Source organism: Scardinius erythrophthalmus, assembly GCF_964197995.2.
Source record: "Scardinius erythrophthalmus genome assembly, chromosome: 4".
Lineage (NCBI taxonomy): Eukaryota > Metazoa > Chordata > Actinopteri > Cypriniformes > Leuciscidae > Scardinius > Scardinius erythrophthalmus.
In genome coordinates this window covers 45,684,918-45,711,341 of record NC_138224.1, presented here as the reverse complement: position 1 = coordinate 45,711,341, position 26,424 = coordinate 45,684,918, and the positions used below count along the sequence as shown (strand labels likewise).

The 26,424-nt window shown below is 38.0% G+C and overlaps 2 protein-coding genes across 2 annotated transcripts in view; both read left to right on the top strand.

The window, feature by feature from the left end:
• The window catches only part of LOC308689755 (uncharacterized protein), a 51,215-nt gene extending 24,935 nt beyond the window's left edge, over positions 1-26,280 (top strand). The window contains exons 5-11 of the mRNA XM_081363658.1: positions 9,824-10,074; positions 10,172-15,537; positions 15,646-15,811; positions 22,212-22,429; positions 23,752-24,024; positions 24,178-24,284; positions 25,080-26,280. Of these exons, the coding sequence (XP_081219784.1) occupies positions 9,824-10,074; positions 10,172-15,537; positions 15,646-15,811; positions 22,212-22,429; positions 23,752-24,024; positions 24,178-24,284; positions 25,080-25,297 (6,599 nt within the window). The 3' untranslated portion in view covers positions 25,298-26,280. The remainder of the gene's footprint in view (positions 1-9,823; positions 10,075-10,171; positions 15,538-15,645; positions 15,812-22,211; positions 22,430-23,751; positions 24,025-24,177; positions 24,285-25,079) is intronic.
• The window catches only part of LOC308689610 (stonustoxin subunit beta-like), a 392,706-nt gene that overhangs the window by 144,551 nt on the left and 221,731 nt on the right, over positions 1-26,424 (top strand). The window lies entirely within an intron of this gene.

Below are 26,424 nucleotides of genomic sequence, written 5' to 3'. Positions count from 1 at the left end.
TAGGATCTCATTGGTAGCTTTGGATGGGTATGTTATGGGTATTGATTCTGTCATTGTTCAAATATTTTGACAGTTGCTGGCAGTTGGTTGTTGTTGTTGTTGTTGTTGTTGTTGTTTTATGAATATGTTAATATCCACTGGAGTTAGCCCTTTAACTGTAGCTTAATTTGTTCAAACTCAGTTTTTGGGCAAATCTTTTCCCCAAAATAAAGGTAGTTGATTGTAGATATTTTGTATTATATCTCTACTCACTTAGAGTTCTTCTTTCTTCTCTCTGGTGGCAGTTGTGGGACCTTTTAGCCTTCTGTCAGTTAGCTGTCTGCTAGTTGTCTTCTGCTGATTTTTTCTTGATGGATTTAAAGTCCTTTTGTAGTTAATATGTTGCAGAAGGTCTTATTTTGTAGAATTGTATCAAAACTGATTGTCTGTCTTGTCTTAAAACAACATTTAAAAAGCAAAAAATCAGGAGCTCATTTTCTTGCTGCTGTTGCTGAATGGAACTCTCTCTCTCTCTCTCTCTCTCTCTCTCTCTCTCTCTCTCTCTCTCAGTTAAACATGCTCCCTGTCATAAGCGCAGCAGTTCATCTACATTACTCACAGATCAAATAAGACTTTGGCGGGACGAAAATTCACTTTGGCGGGCGCTAAAGCAAGTTCAATGCAGGAAAATTCCATGACCATGCACTCGCACAAATGCGACCACATACAATTTTAACTCGCACATTCTCAAATAATGCTCAAAAAGTCTGGAACCCTGATGATGATCGTTCGTTTGTTATACATCACAAACTCACCTTGTTATACAACTCAACCCCCCTATGCACGTCCCTGGCTGTCCCTTTAAAACCAACCGCTGCTGACAGAGATGCGGGTCTCATTCTCTCACAACTCTTTACGTTCATTTAAAACTTTATTTAACTAATTTAAGACTGCTCAGTCTGCTCTTATGAGGATACTCGACAAAACAGACATTTTGGCATAATTGCATGTTAGTGTTCGTACAACTTCAAGCCGAAAGAGAACTTGATTCTGGCGCTCAGGCGCTTTGTCTTGGCTTAAATGGTTTAAAAGCATATTGCAATAAGAGCGCATCATATAATATAACGCCAGCCAAAGGATGACAGAAAAAAGGGATGCTGCTTTAATTGCGCTAAATATTTACCACTGAGTCTTCTCTTCCCATTTGTACCAGTGCGTTTATTCAACTTCTCGCGTCTACTTCCTGCGCAGATATCTACTGCGCAACTGGGTTGTAGGTTGCCAGGTTGAGCTCACAAATGGGTTGAAAAATAAAAAAAAATCCAGTTTGCTTAACATTGCTGGAATGTTATCTTAAGGTTAGCATAACGTTACAGGAACATTTCATGTTAAAATGTTATTTTAAGAAGTATATCAGCATAACGTTGCTGGAATGTTAACATAATGTTCAAAGAACGTTTATTTGGAACATTCCAAGAACATTAAAATGTCCACTTTCTTTCATGTTAAAATGTTATTTTAATGTTTCTGCACCAATCTTGCAACTTATTTTTTTTTAACACAACCATGTGAATTGTAAGTGCACACACTTTAACAGCAAATCAAAAAGGTGAACATTTCATATGATTATCATACATATGAAATAGGGCTGCACTGAATTGATCGAATTGTCGCAAATGTATATATCGTGATATCGCAACAGCTTGCAATAACTGGGGTGAACAAAAGACAAAGAGAAAATCACTCACTGCTCTTGGCTGAATAACTTTTGTAGCTTTAATAAGAATCAGGATATATTTAATTCATACAGTGAAAACTAAGCAGTGTTGTATTTTTACATTTGATCATTCAGGTTCTGTTGTTAAATAAACCTAATGTAGGATAACCTAACCCCTGTGGTTTACACTGATGTTAAAATAACACTTCTTATGGCTACAGTAAATAGTAATGCTACACTGCTGTTCATTTTCAGAAGCTGTAGGGATGTTTTCTTGTCATAAAAAGAATGTGAAACATGCATGTACTGTAGGTTATAAAATTTTGAATATATTTGAAAGATAATTTAAATTTATTTTACACACTTTAAGTATTATTGGATCGCGTATCAAATATTGCATTATTTAATGAGTTATTGCACATCGCATTTTTCTTAAATATCTATTTTTCTTAAATATCAGGAATAAATAGATTTTTTTAAAATAGGCCTCTGTGTGACGTGTGGCTGTGCGCTTAAATTAAAAGAGCATATTAATATAAAATGGTGATTCAACTGACTTGTGCATTAAATGGTTGCGTGACATTCATGTTAATACTAGGCGTAAATGGCATTATAACACCCGTTTGATTTGCCCTCCAGGTGGGCGTTCCTATATTGGTGTGAGTCGTGTGACGTCACGAGAAAACTATGAATTAACCGTCCAGTGAATACTTTTAAGTTAAATAAGTTAGTTTACTTTCATTCACACATTGAAAAATTGCCAGCAAAACCTTCACAAAACTATCAAAATCTCACATAATATGGGATTAAAAGCCCAAACGTACAGCTCGAGTCTATAGTTAACCTAACTCTAATGAGCTTAACGGTTGAGATGCTAACAGACTTTTCCCAAACCATTTCTATAACGTAAATATTCAACAGAAGCGTAAATTAATTCAACTTCATTTACATGAAAGAATGTGTCAGAAGCATTTGTATGTACTATTTGTGTAAGATTGGGGACTAAACTTACCTGAAAGTAGTGAAAACAACACTGAGAGACGGAGTTACTGCTTGTCTCAGTTGAGCTGCCGTCCCGTTTCCATGACAACGCCCTCTGCTCCAGTTCAAATGCAACTCGAATGTTCAGCGCGCGCACCCATTAAAACACATAGAAGTCACGCAGCATTTACATAAATGTAGAATTGATGGAGGGAATTATTTGATCATTAATAAGTGTAATTTGTGTTTTAACAATGTTTATCCGGGAAGTTTGAATCTGTGATTATATTGCCAACTTCACTGAACTCCTTAAAGGTGGTATCAGTGATTTCAGGCCCAAAAATATATATATTTTTTTCCTAACGATCCACTAGCTGCCCGCCCCATATGCATGCCGTCAAAAAAACGCGTCTCTGTAGGCAGCCTAGGCTCTGAGATCTGCACACAAAAAAGCCGTGCTCATGCACGGCTGCACGCGAAGTCGGAGATGAAGAAAAAGCTGGCTCAAAACCTCACAACACACTCCCCCTGTCTGTGATTGGTTGGAACACTATTTGTTTTTGTTTTGAGTGTTTGGTGAAACCATTTGTTTTTGTGTGCAGATCTCAGAGCCTAGGCTGCCTACAGAGACGCGTTTTTTTGACGGCATGCATATGGGGCGGGCAGCTAGCGGATCGTTAGGAAAAAAATATATATATTTGGGCCTGAAATCACTGATACCACCTATAAGTTAACAACTGACCGCATTTCTTTGTATTTGAGTCCAAGTTCAAACACGAAACGCTCCATTAACGTACAGACCTCTGAAACACTGCCAGCGGGACATTAAACAGGAAGTGTCTGGCTGAGCTCACAACAGGTTTTGCGTGGCAAAGCAAATATCTTTGCGTGGGAACCTCTGATCTATATAGAATGACTGGATAGCTCATGACGCCATAAACAGTGAAGCCACCGCGCCACCATATTGGTATTCCCTAGTGAGCTCACGCGTTCAATTGAATCAATAGGAAATTTTATGATTTGACTGAGAAAACATTGCCTAAGGAGGAACCGTTTTTAAATTTAAAGTCTCCCTGTACATTCTTACAATGCAAATATCCTAAGCATTTAAATGGGCATTTGTTTAAAGTCGAAAATTTGTCCTGCTTATTAAAAAACGGCCATTTCTTTGCAAAAGGAATAAAAAGCTGTATGAGAACACTAGTCCGCCTTCTCTGAAGAGCTATCTTCACAGGTAAGAAGAACTGTTTGATACTATTAATTAACCCTCTATCTATGGCATGGTGTTGCCCTCAGGCAACAAACCACATTTTTGGACCTCACACCGCCCCTTTAATTTTTTTATATATATTTTTTTTATATATAATATCACCTGACATGTCTGTTCAATGAAATGAGGGGCTGAAGTGGGTGTGACCTTTTTTGGGGGGGTGGAGCTGTGCTTTAATGAAGCAAAACCACATGCTACAGAGTGCCACCAATTAGTAAGATAAATATCACTTTTTAACATGTTTAAGTTAAAATATTGTTTTATTAAAAAATATATGCATGTGCATCAGTATGTAAAGAAGTATGTTTGATTGTTTAAAGATTTATTTTGTTTTTATTTATATACTAAAACTGTGTTTTTTTTTGTTTGTTGCCTCAGGGCAACACTGTGCTACGAGGGTACTAAAACTCAAAGGTTTTCTACATAGGTGGAATAGGGAAAACAAATATTAGAAGGTTTATTTTGACAAACATCAATCACAAATGGTTTCAACCTATCACAAACATCAAATAATCAACAAAAACAACTATTACTACTAATTACAACTAACACCCCCCATAACACTTTATGTATAAATGTTCATATTCATATGAACATTTACACCAAACACTACACATACACATACATATGGGGGGTGTTAGTTGTAATTAGTAGTAATAGTTGTTTTTGTTGATTATTTGATGTTTGTGATTGGTTAAAACCATTTGTGATTGATGTTTGTCAAAATAAATCATTTTCTAAAGCATATATTGCTTGTTTTCCCTATTCCACTTATGTAGAAAACCTTTGAGTTTTAGTACCCTCGTAGCACAGTGTTGCCCTGAGGCAACAAACCCATATGTGGTTCAGGGGTGGAGGGGGGGCACATTTTATGATGGATATGTTATCAATAACCCCCAAGCTCCCAAAAAATGGGACAAAAAAAAGTCATGCCATAGAGGGTTAAATAGTGAATGCTAAAGATCTATATTTTTGTGAATATTCAGGTGAATATTGTTTGTGGCCACGAATTAATAATAGGCTACCTCAGCACGTTTTACTAATTTGTTCCCTCATTTTACTATATTGTGGCCACGTTGTAATTCATTAAATCAAAATGAGGGATGGAATTAGTTAAACGTGTTCACGATTTATTAAAATGAGGGAACAAATAAGTCGTTGTAACAACAAATTATTTAGATCAGTGGACAGGGCACCTGTAAGAACGAGCAGAGAGAGAGAGCGCACTCTCACCGTCTTCAAACAACACGAGTAAGCATGATTCTCTCCCTGGCGCATATCAAAATCAATTGACACGATAGTAAAAGGTCAGAAGACCGATTGTGTTTTATAGATAAGTAGTTTGTTCAAATAAAGTGTTTGATTAGTTAGCAAGTACATGTTCAGGAAATGCATACCGTAAAACTTCAAATAATAGTCCAGGCTTTTATTTTCCCAAATTGACAAACTGCACCGGCTTGTATTTTGAGACAGGCGTCTATATGAGACAGGCCTTTAATTTAGTGTTGAGATGAGCATGACAGTAGGAGGATACCATATCTGTGTTTGTGTTTAACAGATCAGTTAATGTCAGAATTAGCCTACTATATTTCCGAATGTCTAAATGGGGTCGCACACCAGACGAGCAGCGCAGCGCCACATCTTTAAAATTCAAACACATTATTCTCTATGAGTGTACATTGTCTCAAATCGTCGTTAATGTATATACTGACTTCACCTTGTGCTGCAATATAGATTCAGTTTTACATTCATTTACAGAAATCAGCTGCTTGAATGAAAATTGCTGATGTTATCGGATTTTCAGGTGATATTCTCAATTCATTCAGTTGTTAACGGATGCTCTTGAGTTAAAGTAAATTCAGACTGCACACTAAGCAACGATTGTATGTAATTGTACAGTAAAATCATAACATAGTGCAGACATGATCTTAATTCCATAATATTCTTAAACATAACTATATTGCTGGCCATAAACTGACAAAGTGCGTGTCCAGTGTGCGATACCTCGAGTTGTCATAGATGCGACGCGGCGCTGCGCCTTTCGTACGGCGTGTGCGACCCCCTTTAGATTATTGGCAGCATAAAAAAAACGAAACGATGTGACAGCCATGGGCTGAACAATACAAGTTACCAGTAATATCCATCGAGCCTATGAACTAGTTGCCAGAAACACATCAACGAGAAAGAATGAAGGCTACCCTGTAAAACAACTGCAATAATGTGATAAAAAAGGACCCTATTCATCACTATCATCATCACCGCGATCCTCAACTACACGTTCATTGGTAAATTCCTCCTCCTCATCGCTTTCCTCCACTTCTCCCTCTCCGGCCTCCGCTAACTCTGTTTGCGCTAACAGCTCCCGCCCAGATGCGCAGGGCTCTCTTGCGTGTGCAATCTGCTCCATAGAACTGGCTTAAACAGACGATCTGACAGGTTTAGAAGATTAAATACAACCCGAAACTAAAAAACAGACCAGGCCTCTATTTGAGACCGGCCTTTATTTATACAAACCTGTAGCCAAACCGTGTAAAAGAGACAGGCATCTATTTGGGACTCGGCTATTATTTGAAGTTTTACAGTAATACAAATTGTATGGGTAGCGGTAAACGGACTCTGCACGAAGCTCTTTTGAAGCTGTCAAATGGTGTCGCTATTGAACACTTAATTGTGATTACCGGTATTGCTTCTCTGAGGTTTCGTATAGGCTACTGTTGACTGTTTTATAAAAAAAATAAAAATTTTGAAGAAGAAGCATAACTCTTGCCTCAGAGAAACCAACACGGGAATAGCGACAATTGTGCATATACATTACTACTTACAGGGCTTGAATTACAACCTGTGGGCAGTTTTTCTACATATTTTAGTGAACGTCGTTTTACACTTGTATGCTGCACAGCTTAGAAGTGTCGTCGGAGCTACCAATCTCTGTATAACGGCCGTTGGAGCCCTCTGCTGGTAGGGAATCGTAAGATGGCCGCTCGAACACTTCCGGTGGCTTCACTACCCTCTGGCAGTTTAGAACGTCATGAGCCATCCAGTCATTATATAGATCAGTGGTGGGAATGCATATGTTTGTTATATATTCAACCCTCTCCTATCATTGGCCTGTTTGGTGTCCTGCCTGCTGACTATTCGGTTTCCTGCTATTTTGCTGATTTTGTAGCTTTTCTCACATTGTTGACCAGATGACAAATTTTGCTTAACTGGAAGAACTCCCATCCCTCATCACACTCTAGATGGATTAAAGATGCCTTGTACTTCGTCAAACTTGAAAAAAAGTTTCTAAAATTCATTCTCTAAAATTTGGACACCCTTTTTTTCATGTACAAACATTGCATTTTCCTAATTTGTCTGATTAGCCCTTTTCATTCCAGATAATAGTATCATTTTACATTAATATTTAGAATTAAGTGCATTTATTACTTTCTCTGTCTAAGATAATGGAGAACTGAAAAATACTGCTGATGAGAATGTATTTGTATTTGCATTTATATATTTATTTTACCACCTTCATTTTTACTCTTTGTCATGTCTTTTATTTTTGTTGTTATTATTACTTATTTATGCCTGTGTATTTACTTTTTTTTTTCTTTCACCCTGAATGTATAATAAAAAATATAAATGAATCATAAAAAAAATTGGAACACAAAATATATATTTTTTTTATTCTCCCATCCCAAATTTTTTCCACCATCACGTCCCTTTAGGGCAGTGTTACTCATTGCGCGGCTCGCAAGCCTCATGCGGCTCGCCAAGCTTTAATTTGTGGCTCGCATGGCGGTAAATAATACGATGATATGATAATGCATTCACTACAGATATTTCATAAAAACATTAATAACAAGTAGGGCTTTAACATAACCCGTTAAAAACTCGAAGTGTCAGCTCTATTACAAATAATTTCGATCGGATTTAAAGGGGTGGTTTATCGAGAGAACGTGAAAAAACGTGATCGACTGAAAACCGAAACTGAAAGGACGACGTATGATGCGCTGAACGAGCTGTTCTCCTGATTAATAAAGTGTCACATAAATGAATGTCCTGTCATTCTATAATTCTCCTTTCACTCAGCATCTGTGAAGTGAAGCAGGACAACGGCTCACCAGTCCTTGTTTCAGATTATCATACAGACGACTGGTTGTGGGCATTTTTACTGCGTGATAAATAGCCTACAAACAGCACGGCACAACGGTTCATATGTTCATATTCCGATTTGAATTTTTTTACTTATAAACACGCACATCAACCCGATCATGTATCACATCGCGATGTTTAGCGTTCATGTAAACTACAATACATTCAGATTCATCAATCGGAATGAATTCAGTCCGATTGAAACAAAAGTTGTGCATGTAAACATATCCAGTCTCTGCAGAGTTGCCAGTTATGGCGGTCTTTCCAGCTCTTAACGCTGCATGTGCTCTTGGATGGTTAGATAGGCCTACATGATGGGCTAATGTAGAAAATACTTAAACGTACAGTATGGAATTTTTTGTCCACTAGGAGTCGCTAACTTCTTACAATAACAAAGGCGTAGTTTGATGACGCAACACATGCTACGAATTATGGATATTGTCGTCAACGTCAAGCTGACCGATCTAATAATGTTTATGGATGACTGAATACATCGATGCTTTTATCATGACTGTGATATGAAGCAGGTCGGGATTGCTAAGAGACAGCTATCAGCTCCACATGCGACGCGAGTCCCGCGGATATAAAAGGAATACGGACATTTCATTCTACGTTACCGAACTACACGCAAGTGCAGAATTACAACTCACAGGTCAGTTTATTAGACAAATTAAACTTGTGAGGTAACGCAGCCCTGTTTCACCTGGTCTAACATTACACTATCACACTAAACTGCATTTCAATTCAGTGTGTTGAAATGTATGTGTTAGTTTGTTGTTCATCTGTATGAGACTAACGTTAGCAGTAAGCTAAGTTACATCAACATTAGAATAACATACAGATCATATTATAACATTTTATCATTGTTGAACTATATAACATTGATTAGTTTTATGTAAATGTGCTCACCTGTTTAATAAAGTACATGTAGGAGCGGTCGAAGTCTCGGACGTGGAGCTCTCGTTTATATACTGTCTATGGGAGCTCTAGGCATCTCGAAAACACCGCGCTGATATTGATTCTCGTTTTAGTTCTCCTTTTTTATCCAAAGTCTGCTTGCCATGGTCCATAATGTTTGAACGAAACAACAACAGCGTGCAGATAGACATTGCGAACTACACAGTTGTCTGCGTCTGTCGCTTTGGTTACTATCAGATGGCTCTGCTCATAGCTCTGGTTGCCATGGCAGTACGAGCGGAAACTAGAGACAACGCGGATATGACGCCATTGACTGCGACAAAACGGAAATAAAGAAACGCGCCGTGTCTAAAAATTAAATTAAAATTTCTCCTGGTTTGAAAGTTGTTGGAAACAGTCGGGATAATGTAAGTACACAACTAAAAAAAATATATAACATAGATATAGTGATTTTTGCTATTTTTAAAGCAAAAAAAATACATATTGTGCCTTTAAGGTCATTCTGGGATGAATATTTTCTGGAAATCCTGTTTTTTTTTTTTCATTAAAAGAAATCACCTTGTCTCAGTTACAAATTTGACTGATAAATCATAAATAATTCCCCCTTTTTGTATTTGCACTGCATATTGTATGTTCAGGGGTGACTGATAGGCAGACATGGTATTTATGACTGGATGTAACTTTTTATACTTTGCGGTAAAATGGCTCTCCTACTGACTTTGTCCTATCAGTGCGGCTCTCATGAAAAAAATAGTGAAGACCACTGCTTTAGGGGATACGTAGTTTCTAATCTTGTGGTATTTTATGATATCTTTAAACAGGACAAATGGAAGAATATGAAAAACAAAGACAGCAAGAGGAGGAGAGAAGACGTCTGGAACGTTTGGAACATGAGCAAAGGATTCAACAGGAGCTGGACAAAGAGAGCGAATCATCCAGACTCAAGCTTTCTCGAGCAACTGAGCGGCTTCGTGAAAAACAGAGCTTCAGAGGTCACGAGCAACATCATGAACGCACACAAGTTCTCCATCAGCAAATAGAAGATGACGCTGCTGCGATCGAGAGGGACGAGGTATGATTAATTTGGATTGAACAACATAACTGTATATACAGCATGTGATAAAATACCACTTTACTGAGACCCATTTTTGTTTTGCATATTTATGTAGGTTAATGATGTTGAAGAAAAATTCAAAGACCTTTTGTTAAAGTACCAGATCACAGAAGATAAAGAGATACTAGATGACCAGATTTGGGACAGGATTAAGACACTCCAGAATGAACTTGCAGTTCAATATTGTAGAGAAAACAACCTTTCAGTATGGTCTCAGTTTACATTTGATCATGCTATAAGATATAATGAGCTGTCTCTTACAGAGAAACTCACAGTTCTTGAGGCATCTCTACAGTTCATTCTGTACAGTAGCACTGAGGATGCTAAAGATGATGAAGATCAGCCGCTTGGCTGGGAGAAGAAGTATGACTTTCTCTTGGGTTTGGTGGAGCAGCTTTATTCCACAAATCCAACTTTGGCAGAACACATTTTATTAAATGTGCTTGACATGATCTCAGAGCTTTCACCACTAAGTAGGGACATTTTGGGTCAAATGTTGTTCAACAGAATCTGGACACCAACAGAAATAATGCTCTTCATTTGCAAAAGTCCAGGTATCAAATGTGATCAACTCGATTCAGTTCTCCACACAGCACAAACCTACCACCTGGACTGCATCCACGTTCTCTCTGCTCTTACAAATGAAAACCCTTTAATGTTTCTTCAAGAACAAATAAAAAACGACAAAGAAAAAGACGCTGACACAATTGTGAAGGAACTTCGTGAAGCAAACTGCCCAGAGAAAGTCTTGTTGCTGTTGAAGGATGTGCTTCGATACGTAGAGTCGGAACTCCCAAAATATCAATGGGTGGACCTTAACAAAGAACAAATCACTGATTTGAAAAAGAAGATAACATCCCTTAATCTTACAAACCCAGATATCACCATTCTGAAAGACGTATTAATTGGAATGTCAATAGCAGTGCAAGACTGCTCAACAATAACCACGAAAGACAACATGACGATTCAAGGCTATTTTCCAAGATGTACACAACTAGCATCATTGCTTTTGCTCCTCCTGGCACAGCTGACAGAAAATAAAGGATGTCTTCTAGAGATTGGCACAGGTGAGGGCAAGTCCTGTATCTTAGCCATGTTTGCAACAATTCTGGCCATCCGTGGAACAAAAGTGGACATTGTGACAAGCTCTCCAGTTCTAGCCAGACGAGATCAAGAAGAATGGAAAAAGTTTTTTGAAATGTTTGGTGTCACCTCATCTGTAGTACCTCCACATTACGGAAGTGACTATTCGCCAGAGAAACAAGAGGAAAATCTTAAAGATGCTTACAGGCAACAAATAGTATATGGCACAGTGGGAGTATTTGCAGCAGACATACTTAAACAGGAATTTGAGAAGAGAACAACTCGTGATACAAGGCAATTTGAGCTTGTGATAGTGGATGAAGTGGACTACATGACCTTGGACAATGGAGTTCAAGTAACATTCTTGTCCCATGAATCTACTGGATTTAGGCATGTGGAGCAAGTCCTTTCCAACATATGGGCCATGATATCTACTTGTCAACCAGTTGAAATGCTTGAAACAGGGGAGATAAAATGGGCGACAAGGATACAGTGTTTTCATAAAGCCGTAACAGCAGCCGTTATGGGACAGGAAACAGACAGCTTTTCAGCAAATGAGATCTTGCTACCCGGAGTGAATTTGGGATTCTACACCCAGGAGGATATTGAAATGATATGTCAAGATGATGTGAAAGAGGACGGAATGTCTAAAGCATTATCTGAAGTCATGAAGAAACTTGGAGTTTCACAACAGTACGATCTTCTGAGTATATTTGAGGAGGTCTTAGAGAAAAGTGCAGTGTTTAAGTGCTATTCATTAGAGAACAAGAAAGCAAAATGTTTTGAAGCTCAGGAAAAACGAGGTGACCTTAATGTTGAAATGCTACTGCTGGAAGGAGGACTGGCATGTGAAATCATGTCTGAGAAATCGCTCATTGATGCAACTGTAAGCACAATAAATTCATATATCATATACTCAGATAACCCTCAAACAGCCAACAAACTCAACAACTTCATTGTCATCCCTGTTTTTTTGAAAAGCTATGTTGAGAATCAGTTACCAGTTTTTGTTGAGAATGCACTAAGGGCTGTTGAGATGTCACAGGGCCGGGAATACATGATCGACACCTCACCGGCCGCTGAAAGAGAAGTTGCTGACAGAGATAAGTCTAATGCGATAATTCCTGTGGACTTCAAAGCGAGCGGTGTTCTAGAGAAAAACAAGAAGTGGGGAAATGGTCTGCAACAATTTTTGGAGTTCAAGCACCAACTTGCAATTTCACCGATATCCAACGTGACAAACTACATGTCAAATTTCCATTATTTTCAAAGGTATCTCAGTGGGAGTGGTATATTTGGTGTCTCTGGTACATTAGGAGGTAAGGCAGATCAGGACTTTCTGGCAAGACATTATAAAGCCAAGAGCTACACTGTACCTGCACATCGCCATAAAAGGGTGGTGGAGCTTCCAGTCGTCCAGGTGAAAGGTGGGAATCACCAATGGATCCAGACCATTTGTGAAACTTCGTGGAAAGCAGCAGAGAGAGGACAAGTTGTCTTGGTAATTTGTGAAGATGTTAAAACAGCAGATGAACTACATGAGAAAATACAAGATGGTGGCAGATTCAAGGCAGAACAGATTACTCTGTACACAATCAGTGAGAAGCACAACATTGAAAAAGAGAAATTCTGTGCAGGCAGAATCATCATTGCTACAAATCTCGGAGGACGGGGTACAGACATCAAGGTTGATGAAAGTGTGAATAAGTGTGGTGGTCTTTTTGTACTTCTTACTCACTTTCCACCCAACCGAAGAGTCGAGAAACAAATATTTGGTCGTACATCTCGGAAAGGCAATCCTGGGATGGTCCAGATGGTTGTGAACTGTGATCATCTCGCACCAGCTTACCAAGGTCAGTCTGTGGAAATCATGCGCCAGCTAAGAGAGGATTATGAAATTAAACGAATCCATGACATGGAAAGTGATGAGCTGGTTGAAATAAACCTAAAGGAAAATCTGTTTTCCACATTTTGTACATTGTTGAAAAACTTTGATGGGCATTACACACAGCAAGAAAAACTGGACCCCATGCGATTGCAGCTCAAAGATATTCCTGATTGCTTTAAACATCATCAGCCTAAATTTGATTATCAGCCTGCCATCAACGCTTTGAAAGAATCTTGGGCCTTGTGGTTGACCCTTCACGAAGATCACATCAATAGGCATGATGACTTTGAAAAACTTGAAGCAGACCTTATCGTGACAATAAACGAAACAAGTGGAAAGCTGCTAAGAGGAGAATGTGATAATTTCTATGATCACATCAAACAGGCAATTGTAAGAACTGATCTACACTGCCGTGAAAAATCCAAAAATGCATTTGGAGCCGAATCCTATTGGCAAAAAGTTGGTAGCTCTGACCCACACTACAAGGCTGTGGCACTCTATAACCAGGCGTACATCACCATCAACCTTGGTAAGGGTAACTATAAAGCAGACGCTATGAAACTGCTGGAAGATGCAAAGAAATCCATTGACGTCTACGTCTCAGAAGTCTCAAACACAATGGTCTCATGTAACTTATCAGTCACTGGTAACAAAGATCAGAGTACAGACAACAACAACTTTCAGAGTCAAATGGAGGCCAGAATGAACATCTTCAATTCTTGGAGGACGTACATTGATAATGCATCTGCTAAACTTAAAGAGTTGGAGGAAAAAAACAGTGACGCCATAACAGAAGACTGTTCAGTCTACACTCTGTCTGAAGAAAAAAACTTCATCATCACTAATGAGCTAAGATCGTTATATGACTATGGCCTCGGTGTTGTTTTTGAGGTGAAAGAGAAGCCCAAGTTTTGCATCGATGCTTTGATTTGTTTCATACTCGGGGTGGTGCAGGTTCTCGCTGGGGTTCTTGTTTGTGCGCTGACATTTGGAGCAGCCAGTCAGTTTGGATTGGGCCTGATTTCTGAAGGAGTTAATGACATGATCAGTGGAATAGAGGGAATGATAAAGGGCACATTTGATTGGGCGTCATGGGCAATATCTAAGAGTATCAGCATTGGGCTTGCTTTGCTAACGGCTGGCTTTAGCGCTATCAAGAAAGCAGTTACCACAGTGTATAAAGTGACAAAAGGTCTACTTAATGGTACAAAGTCTTTCTCTTCTGTTGCTTCTGAATTCATTAAATCAGGAAAGGCAATGTTTACTTCATTCAAAGGAAGTGTTCAGTCTGGTTTATCGTCCCTCGGTAAAGAATCTTTTAAGTCTGGAATGAAAAACATGACATCTTCAACAGTGGTCAAACAGAACTTCAAACTTGCGACTAAGTATGCAGTTCAGGAAATGGGGAAAAAGACTGTGCTCACTGCCATGAACTACGCAGTCGATGCAGCACTTCAGGAAGTCTTTAAGAAGATTTTACAAAGCAGTTTTGAGAATGCTGTTACTTTATCGGTGAAGCAGAGCAGTGAACTGGATCAGGCTCTTGTTGAATTCATCAGCTCAGGCATTCCGAAAGCTGCCTTGAAAAAAGAGAATTTCAAGATTGACCAGAATTATGAAAAGCAAATAAAAAAATCAGTTGATATGTTCTGTGAAGAGATAATTCCTCACCACATACTGGACTGTACCAAAGCACAGGACGTAATCAGCAAACTTTCTGAGGTGTGTGAAGGAGCAACAGAGCTTATGAATAAAGAGAAACTGTCAGGTGTGATTGAAATGGCAAAGCTGGCTCTGAAAGTAGCTGAGTACTCAACAACTCTCTGTCAAATATTGGGTGCCGTACCAACAAATGATATAATACAACAAAAATTTGTTCCTGAATTACTGGAGAGCATCAGTGAGCTTGAAAAAGACATGACAAAGTATGACCAAGATGGACGACACAATTTACACGATGTACAACGCCTTAAAGGAGAACTTCTACAGATTATCGCTCAGAAAGTTTCTGAGCAATTCATCAGTTCCTGTTCTACACACATGACTTCTTTAATGACCAGCACATTTAAGAGTGAGTTGGATAGTGCTGCAGGACAGGCGGTGGACAAGGTAATGCGCAGACATAAGACTCAGCGTTTCTTTGATGACCAGAGAGGAAAACACAACAAGAAATCTGCGAGCCACAAGGAAGTGGAACAGCTGTCAGTTGAGGACAAAACAAAACTAATGCAGTATACAGAAGATATGTGCAAAACTGATCAGCCTGTTACAGCCCTTGATGTGTACATGCTCACAAAAACTAACCTGCTCGATGGAAAAGGAATTAAACTCACTGTCGTTGATGAAAATGGAAAACAGCTCACTGAGGAACGTTACCCAGGAACCACCAAATCAGCAGGCGATATAAAACTGAGATTAACCAAATCTGAAAAAGCCCCACATACATCTCAGTAAGACTAATTACTAGAGCATTATACTGCTCACATATAGAAATAAATTTCAGTAAATTTTTATGAACTTTGTGTACTGAATGTGGTTACTTTTAATTTTCAAAACAGAGCTGATGCACAGCTATACAGCGGCCATTTTGACATTTTGCAGGATGATGGCAAGATAATCAGCGTTAACTCAGATCATCAGAGTGCTCTTTATCATGCTGTAGCACAAGCAACTGGCAGCAAGATGGAGGACGCATTAATGCTACGCAAGAGAGTGCAAAATGAGGTGAGTACACTTCATTTGTCTGCAAAAATCCAGAGTGCAAAAGCCAGATATTAGTTGAAGATATGCTCAGATTAACTGATGTACTGAAATCACTAGCTGTTTGTCAGACAGACAGACCGAACGACCAAACAATAGATCACTTTATCACTACCAGAAGTTTATCACCAGGTTACCTTTTAGGGACCGTTCGGTATTTATGGAAGGGGCCACTGGAGGAAAATAGGGGAGGGTCATGTCTTTTTATTCTTTGTTGAGGGGAGGGTCATCCAACTTTTTTTAGTCTAGGGGGAGGGTCACCCAACTTTTATATTCATGAAAACAGCAACATTTCAAAGTGGCTTGTTTGGTGCTATTTTTTTCCATTTAGCTCCATGTTGATCTCGCGTTATCAGCCCCCCTTCGATATCAGATGGGTCTGACCCAACAAAAATCCAGTTTGGCGCTGTTTGACAGTGCGCGCGCTTCAGTTCGCGCTTAGAAAAAGTGCATCATGTCAGAACAGTACGCCAATGAAATGTTTACCCGGCAAAGCTTTAAAGCACGAGCAAATAATTTACTTTTGTGATTGCGAATAAGTGCACAGTGTCCTGTGAGTGTAACTCTACCGCTGCATTAACATGTGATGTGAATGTACGTCGAGTTTGACAGTATTGGGACTGAGGCGCTAGAACTGCTGATAGAATGTGCGCTGTAGCGCGATACTACCATATTTTAGTTTCCATTCTTATTTTGTTTCCACGATGTGTAAGATGTAGGGCTACCACATCTTTAAATTACTATTAGTATTATAAATTCGTTAAAATTGGGCGATTCCAGTGTTATGGACGTGAGTGACATTTGCAGTCAAAACTCAGAAAATGCATTTAATACCAATATTTTGAAACGTCTGAAAGGAGTCAAGACATTAGAAAAATATCAGTCTACACATGCGTTTTATATTTAATATGAGGGAAATACACATGTGACGTGACACAAAAAAATCTTTAACTTTTAGGTGGCAAAATATTTTTTAGTAATTCTATAAATTACACTGTGCAAACCAAAAGATATATACCCACCGGATTAATAAAGATCGGCCTCCACAGAACATAAAATATTATATTATTTTTATTTTATTTTTCGTGTTCGCATTTATGTGAAAAAAAAAAAAAAATGTTACGGGCGTGACAGTTCTCCATTACGGACATGACTGCTCTGAAAGCGAAATTTCACAGAGACCTCAAACAAAAAGCACAAAGCCTTTCTTTAAAGTGAATTTCGTTTTTTTATTAATTGTATCTTAATTTTAATCAATGTTTCATCTGGATTTAATAAATAAGAAGTAAATATAGTAGAAAATAGATAATCATGACACGGAGGCGCGGGCGAGTGAACTGGACTCTTGTCTCATAAATGAACCGAAACTCAGCGTAAGGTATGCTACTTGCCTCACAGACCTGAGAAATATATAGAAAGCTTGAAATGTCTACTTTTAAACAGAACAATTCAAAACGAAGGAAAACAGACTGCTTTCTGCTTATGAAATGTCGCGACGCATCGTCAACTTCATCTTTGCAGTCGACACAGAAAACACTTGTTTATTAATAAACAATTAAAATGTCTCCTTGCTATATTTGACATATTAGTAGTCATTACTTTTGCCGGTTCTTTGTGACAGCTTTTAGATGCTTTATTGGCAACGCCACCCTCATGTTGAACGAGTCACACCGCACCGAAAACATGATTTTTTTTTCAAATCTAAAATCAGAAATCGTGATACGAACCGAATCGTAGGTTTGGTCTATCGTTACAGCCCTAGTAAGATGAGAAAGCAAGAGTTTAACGTTATGGTTTAAAAAAAACAAAAACAAAAAAACAATAGCTATCTGAACATCTTTGCCAAGCGCAAACCAGTATAGAAGTAGGCTAATCAATAAATTATCGGGGAGGGTCATGCCTTTTTTCACAATCATTTTGGAGGGTCATAGAAAAATTTATTGCTGGCGAAGGGAGGGTCATGTCTTTTTTGACAACAGATCTCAAAACTCCTCCGGTGGCCCCTTAAATAAAAAACTAACAGTCCCTTAGGAAAATACAAAAGCACAAAATGTTATTAGCCAGCCCAGCTCATGTCACCTCCTGATTAAATATGAAACATTATTCATTTGTAAGAAATATAAACACTCAAGGGGTGAAGTTATAGGAAAATAATCACTAACCGGGTGGAGTGATGAAGCAGAGTTATTGTTACTACCCCAATGATTATTTTCTCCTAACAGCACGTCCCCAAGCGTGTTATTCTTCTTAAAGGAGAACTCCGGTCAATAGCGTACCGCACGATATACGTCACCTTTTCTCATTAATATTCATTAAGCTAGCGACGGTTGCTAGGGGGGTCAAACTCGCGCGTGTCACTCATGCTAGACGCATGTAAACAGTTCACGGACGAGATGTCTACTGAGCTAAACCTGCTAACTCTGTCCGAGAATGATGTCCCCGGTGCCAAATTCACTGGTATAGAAGTAGAAGAACATACAAATATTCAATTGAAGAGATGGCTTGAGTGTAGAGGGCTGAAAAAGACGGGAAAAAGAGCCGACCTGATCCAGAGGTAGATTGTTATCGACAGAATTTCTCCCCCAAAAAACATCGCCTTACGCCACTGACAGTGACATTTTGCAGTTTCATCAAGCTATCTTTTACCACCCTATGTCCTGTCTGTCATATATACTATGTCCTCTGGTTGTCTTACGTCTGACAGTTGTTGGGGGTAATTTATATTATTATTATTAATGTATTTATTTTTTGTTTAGCGATCGCTAATGCTACTTGGTCACAACCAACAACACTTAATTTTTAATTAATATCAAATCTAAATTCTCTCAATTATTTTACCCTCCCCCCTAAGGCTGTTTCCTTACTACAGAAAAAGTAAATCTGTCAGATCTAGGGCCTACCTGTAGCATGACCAGACTTGCTAGAAAAAGGCAGAGGCTGAACATGTCTTACATATTTAAATAAGAGTATTTTAAGAAAGTAGGCCTACATATGACTTTTATGATAAATGTCATTCAAGGCAGTAGTAGCACCTACAAGTAACTATATGTATATAAATATATATACATACATATATACATATATATATACATACATACATACATATATATATATACATACATACATACATATATACATATATATATACATACATACATACATACATATATATATATATATATATATATATAGAGAGAGAGAGAGAGAGAGAGAGAGAGAGAGAGAGAGAGAGAGAGAGAGTTATTCATTCATTCAAAATAATGTCTAGGGCGTAGACCCATCGTTCACATTTATCCCTCTAGGTTTTTGGCTTCGGGAAACGAATAAAGAATACATCCTTCATATGTGGACGGTCATAGTGTCTGGAGTCGTTTCTGCAAGTTCCATAACAGCAGTGTTTACTCGGCATGTTCTTATTTGAGGGATAACCGGCAGAAAACAAGCAGTACTAGCATGAATCATAAGCGAGCTCGCTTCTATGTTGACCCCCTTCCGGTTTACGTTGCTGACGTCACGCGGCCTTGCGGTCTAAAAATAGCACTCGTGCGGCACGCTATTTTAACATTGAGCTAATTTTTTTGTAAATTTGGAGTGCTGTCAATACAGAGAACAACTGCAGTCAGATTCACTCGTGTTCACTCTGAAGGAATCACTCACATTGGCTGTGCACTTGTAATGACACATCAAGGATGTTAAGAGGCTAAAAGCAGGTTTAAAACTTGCCCCATTGAAGTCAACAGGGTGCAAATTTTAAAAAGAGGATAACACTGTGTAGGCAACACCGATTTTTGTCGTTGTTCTCTGTATTGACAGCACTCCAAATTTACAAAAAAATGAGCTCAATGTTAAAATTGACCGGAGTTCTCCTTTAAGCTGCATTCACACTTCCAGCGACACAATACCATTCACTTCAATGGCGATTTCCGGCGACACGAGTGACCATGACCATTGGCGACGGATGGGGCGTGTCCAGCGTCGCGACAAATTTGAGATCTTTCAGGCGACAACCAATTCAGGAGCGAGTGAAGTCAGTGCAGCGCACGTGATCCGTCTCTCTTCAGTGCCAAGTCCTACCGAGGCAAGATGAATGAGAAGCTCATTTTAGTAGAAACTGTCCTATAATTTATGACATCTCTCAGTGTATATTCGGTGGTACTCGCAGTGCTGACTCCGAGCCTGAATGGTTTTGTGAACCCAGACCGGCATTTGCTGCAGTTAAATAGCCGCGATGGCAAAGTTCATATTTAATATTATGCATTTTATTTACTGATTCCATTTAAGTTTAGACTTTTTCTTCCAAAATGTTTGTTTGTAGAGGCAAAAAGAAACTGATTTGTTGTCTACAACATGGAGTAACATCCATGAATGTCACTCACAAACATTACTAGGCAACCAGTAGTGGGAACGCCCACTGGCGACATGCTTTACGTTTGCTTGTAGTGTGAATGCACCTTTACACCACAGCAGTTTACCAACAATTTGCATTTTTATTTACAAAAAATAACACATTGTACCTTTTAAATGAATTAGTTTCTGTTGTTGTTCACGGGCCTCTTTTTTCTCTCTCTCTTGAAATTAATAGAACAAAAAACACAGCTTGTAACACAGCAAGGTATAAACTCCTCTGTCCTGAAGATGTCAGATAACTTATAGCTTTTATTGATTCAGTGGTTGATATGCCCTGGATATATGAGATATATACATAGCAAAAACCCCAATGTTAAATTAACACAGCTCAGTGTTTATATAATTCACACTCAAAGTGTTCAAAAGTAACATTGAAGTACTGTATAAGTTAATAAGATAATTAAAAAAAGATAAAAGATAAAAAAAAAGATAAAAGATAAAAAAAAAAGATAAAAAGATAAAAGTGATTAAATGAACATTAATGACAAACACTTGCTGCCAAGAAGCCGAATCACTGAAAGGATAACTCGCCAAAATGCAACCTAGGGGTCTTTTTGTTAATCTATCCGAGGCAAACTTTCTTTTAAAAGCATAATTAGAATGGAAATGGCACTTTTAAGTTTGACCGTATTTTCGTTTTCAGTCAAATTGCCTTTTGAATGGGAGTGCTTGGGGCACTTCTATGATAGCATCAAAATCACTATTTTTAAAACACTAAGAAGGCTTGACACAACATGAAACTTTGCTGGAAGTGTCATCAGCGGCTCTACACATGAACTTGAGCATTGAGAACATTGTTTGTGTACACAGAGTTTACTAAAAATAAAGATTTTGAACAACTCACTGTAGCTGTCCGCCGGCATTTTGTCAGTCAAAAATAGTCGATCTCCGAATGCAACGTAACAGGATGGAGAGTAAAGGTGTAAAGCCCCTAAAGCTTATTTCCATATAAATTCACGGATAATTTGTTGTTTTGTTGTTAGTGAAAATCAATTTTGACCTTGTATTTGAAAAAAGATCCTCATATACAGTAAGAAACAATACTAAAATTCAGAGTCAGCTCATTCGCATTCGGAGATCGACTATTTTTGACTGACAAAATGCCGGCGGACCCAGAGACAGTGAGTTGTTCAAAATCTTCCTTAACTAAGACGAGTTGATACACACCAGTTAATTCATTAGGATCCAAACAGAGATGAAGTTAGAAGCGGCCAAACACCTCTACGTTTTCCCTATTTAAAAACAGCTACACAATAGTTACATGACCAAGTATGGTGACACAAAATAAAACGTGGCGCTTTTCTAAGCGGGTAAAAAGGATAACTATAATGTATGGCGGAATAGCTATTGGGAGAACTTCGACTCGGCGCAATTCTAAAAAGTCAAGTCTAACAGTCAAGTCTAAATTCATTCATTGCAGGTTGATTGGCATCTCTAAATTGGCATCTGTAGTGTGTGAATGTGAATGTGTATGTGATCGTGCCCTGCGGAGGGTTTGCACGGTGTCCCATGCCTTGGGGCTTCAGGCTTCCCGTAACCCTGTGTAGGATAAGTGGTAAAGAAAAAAGATTGATGAAAATCCCATTCCTGACCAATCATTATACAGATGATCAGTATTGTGTTTCACGAGTTCACACTTACATATAATTTGAGGTGGTAAAGTTTAATGCGTATTTGGCGTGCTGTCCGGAGGGAGGGCTCCGAGCTTGGAGTTCGGCCCGAACCCAGAGTACTCCCCCCGTATGTAAGTGCTTAGGACTAGAAGCGTGGAGAAGGGGTGGTGGAGGGATGCTGCAAAACTGTCAATGGAATGAGGTGAGACTGCTGAGTATATATACACCTCTTACCATTGATTGCTGAGTGCTCTCCACTTGTGTTAATTATCTGAACGTGCTCCTCCCGAACCTTGTTAATAAAACATTATTTAATCTCACAATCTTAATTTTTTTCTCATTAGATCCAGACAAACCTTGAATCGTACAAACCCCTGCTTATTCTCCAGAGAGGATACGACTTCTGTCACAAAAACCCCAGGATATATAACATAACGGGAGGAATTAGAAAGGAGACAGACGTCGCACTGCAGAAATACTTACAGAGTGTTAAATTCATCAGAAGTGACGAACGTATCCTCATCAAAATGTACCATCTTGGATTTGTTGGTGAATATAATAGGTAAAGTTTCTGATTGCTGAAGCAGTTATTTATTCACAACACAATAGGACTGTGTCTGGAGATCCACAAAGGAAATAGAGAAGATTCACCTGATACACCATATATATATATATATATATATATATATATATATATATATATACAGGTGCTGGTCATAAATTTAGAATATCATCAAAAAGTTGATTTATTTCAGTAATTCCGTTAAAAAAGTGAAACTTGTATATTATATAGACTCATTACATGCAAAGTGAGATATCTCAAGCCTTTATTTGTTATAATTTTGATGATTATGGCTTACAGCTTATGAAAACCACAAAATCAAAATCTCAGAAAATTAGAATATTACATGAAATCACACAGTAATTACACAGTGATACCATGGTCATTGAAGCAGGTTTTGGTTCTTTTGGCAGTGTGGGCCGGTGCAAATCCTGCTGGAAAATGAAGGAAGCATGAAGTGCTCTGGAAATGTCCTGGTAGACGGCTGCGTTGACTCTGGATTTAATAAAGCACAGTGGACCAAAGTCCTCTTTTCTGATGAGAGCAAATTTTGCATCTCATTTGGAAACCAATGTCCCAGAGTCTGGAGGAAGAATGGAGAGGCACACAATCCAAGATGCTTGAAGTCCAGTGTGAAGTTTCCACAGTCTGTGTTGGTTTGGGGAGCCGTGTCATCGGCTGGTGTTGGTCCACTGTGCTGTCCACTCAACGCAGCGTCTACCAGGACATTTCCAGAGCACTTCATGCTTCCTTCAGCAGACAAGCTTTATGGAGATGCTCACTTCATTTTCCAGCGGGATTTGCACCGGCCCACACTGCCAAAAGAACCAAAACCTGATTCAATGACCATGGGATTACTGTGTAATTACTGTGTGATTTCATGTAATATTCACATTTTCTGGGATTTTGATTTTGTGGTTTTCATAAGCTGTAAGCCATAATCATCAAAATTATAACAAATAAAGGCTTGAGATATCTCCCTTTGCATGTAATGAGTCTATATAATATACAAGTTTCACTTTTTTAACGGAATTACTGAAATAAATCAACTTTTTGATGATATTCTAATTTTATGACCAGCACCTGTATATATATATATATATATATATATATACATACATATATATAATTTAGGTATTGAAAAATAGTATTCATAACCAGGAGTGTCATTTGTCCATTTATTTGATTCCACACAGCAACAGAATTGAGAGGAAGATCATATCCTCACCTGAGCTCTAAATCAGCTTACTAGTTTAAATAAGCAGATTTCATGCTAATTTTATTCTATCAAATTGTCAGTAATTCTCATTCTCTCTGGACAGTGTTCAAAGTGCTCGGAGGTCCAGTAAGAACAACACAGGGACACTCAACACGAGCCATATTCCACCAAAGGACTCCATCAGACTAGCTCTGACGTTCATAGAAAGCCCAAACTCAGTCAGCGAGTTTAAAAATAAAAACCCTGAGCTTCATAAACTGATCAGCAGCATAAAGACTGACAATAATGGACAGAACCTGATTGCCATGGAGGTTCTGGGACACGATCACAGACAAGCTTTAACTACGGGCCCAAGCAGCCGCTCACAGATGGCCAGGTAACGTTCACAGTTCTGGACCAAGTGCTCATGCAAGACAATTATACAGAATTCCAATGAACACTACAGGAATCTAGAGTAGTGTTGAAGATTGAATATTTTAGGTACAGCATCACAAAGGTTAAATCTGCTTTTAACATTTGTTTTTTACAGGAAACTTCTAGCAGACTCAATGATTAGTGGAGACGTGGAGCTTCTGCTGAAACACTCCATGATTCTTCATCACCCGTTTACTTCACAAAAGCTCAGAGAAGCTCTAGGTAAGAAACTCTTGAGGTGTTAATCCTGCAAAACATGTGTATAAACTACCCTCCTGCAGATACTGTGATTTTCCAGGGTGTTTACGGTAGATATGATAATGCAGGAGCTTTTATGGTGAAGATGTAATCTTTGACCAATTAGATAAGGAAGATTAAAGAGTTTTATTGTCATTTGAGCCATATACAATGATACAGTAGAACGATTTAAAAGTCTCTAAAGCCTTGGTGCATCATTACAGAAGTCACAGACAGCAGTGAACACACTCAACAACATGTAGCACACAGATTAGAGGAAGACAAACTGGCAGTACACAATGGAGAAGACAATAAATACAACACAAGATATTAAGAGGAATTAAGTAAATCAATGAGATGTTGTTTTGATTGTTCTTTGTGAATATGAAACTATTCCAAGCATATGTTTGGTTTGTCGCCATTGTACATCTTTTACTGTAAAAAATGACAAATGAAAACAGCCAGCTAAACTTTTTTATTTATACAATAAGAACTGACCATAGACCATTGTAAAATTGTTATTAATCTCTAAGAAAAACATACATGTGAAATGTCATTACTTTGAAGGATTTGAAGGAGGTCTTAAAGGGATAATTCAATTACTATTTTATTTTATATTGTACAGCACTTTGGTCAGCCTTGTTGCTGTCATTAAATGTGCTTTAGAAATAAACTGAACTGAAGAGAATACTAAATGTAAAGCATAACACGACTGTTAGCCTGAGATTAGCAGAGCTGTCGTGTTGCTGCACTTGATAATATTCTTGTGTGTAATTCCAGGTGACAGCGTTCTGTCTCAGAGCTGCGTTTTGTCGGATGAAGGCATCCGAGGCTACTATAAAGCAGGATACCGAAACCTGGTGTCGGAGTACAGCCGTGTGGGAATCCTGGATCAGACGCAGCGTGAGCGTCTGGATGAGTGGGTGAATCAGGATCAACACGAGGACACCAACACTGAGGAGTACGGAAAACTTCTGCAGGGATTACAGGGAAAATGAATGTGTGTTCTCTTCAACACCTCATGATGAAGATGGTGGTGATGGCTATAGAAAGTAGAAAATGATTGATCTCTACACCTAAAATTGCATTTACGGCAAAAAAAAAAAAAAAAAAAAAAAAAGCATTTTAGCAAATCTATTGGTGATCATTTTGGTAATTGTAAGCATTTATTTCTAGAAGTGATAGAATAAGAGCATTTAAAACTCAAAATCAGTAAAAATGTCTAGAAACTGTTCTATTGAAAAAAATTACAATATGATTACATTTTTTTAGTTTTATTGTAGTTCCTTCAGTTTTCAGGGTAATAATGTTTTAATGAGTATGTTTGAGGTTTAAACATGTAGAATTATCCCACAAAACATGAATTGAGTTCCAAACAGAGGAATGGTGTTGAGTTGAGTGAATAAATTACAAAAATATATATAACAATAATGAAATCCAAATGCAATTTTTCAGTAGACTGATGTAAACACTGCTCTGTAGTGTAGAACAGGAACATACCATATTTGATGCTTATTAAAAGTGAAATAACACACTGTGAAATCATATTACTTTAAATCATATAATTCTTTATAATTAGTGAAATGAAGGGAGTTTTTTTTACACATGTAAAACATTTTGAAGATGATTATGGTGATGAAAATTGGAAACAATTGATCTCTGCTCCTAAAAAAAGCATTTTAGCAAGTAAATATGACTTGTTCTATTGGTGATCATTTTGGTAATTGTAAGCATTTATTTCCAGCATTTAAAACTCAAAATCAGTAAAAAAAAAAAAAAAAATTTGTCTAGAAAGATTGTGTTCTATTAAAAACTTACTTGTATTTTACTTTAAATCATATAATTCTTCTGAGTTTTTAATCATCTAAATTTGTAAAATGTAAAATGTTTTGTTACTAATCTGCATGATGCTGATGAATGGATTTATACTTATAACTGATCTCATTTTCTGAAATTTTTGCCAATAAAATTTGATTATTTTACTTGTCTGCCTTTTTTCATTCTTAAACATGAGGTTATCACTCATCATCAAATAAGATAAACACTAAAGATAAGATAGATGACTAAACACATGGTGGAACTGATCAAATATACAAAGTAAGAAGGTGAAAAATAAAAGGGACCA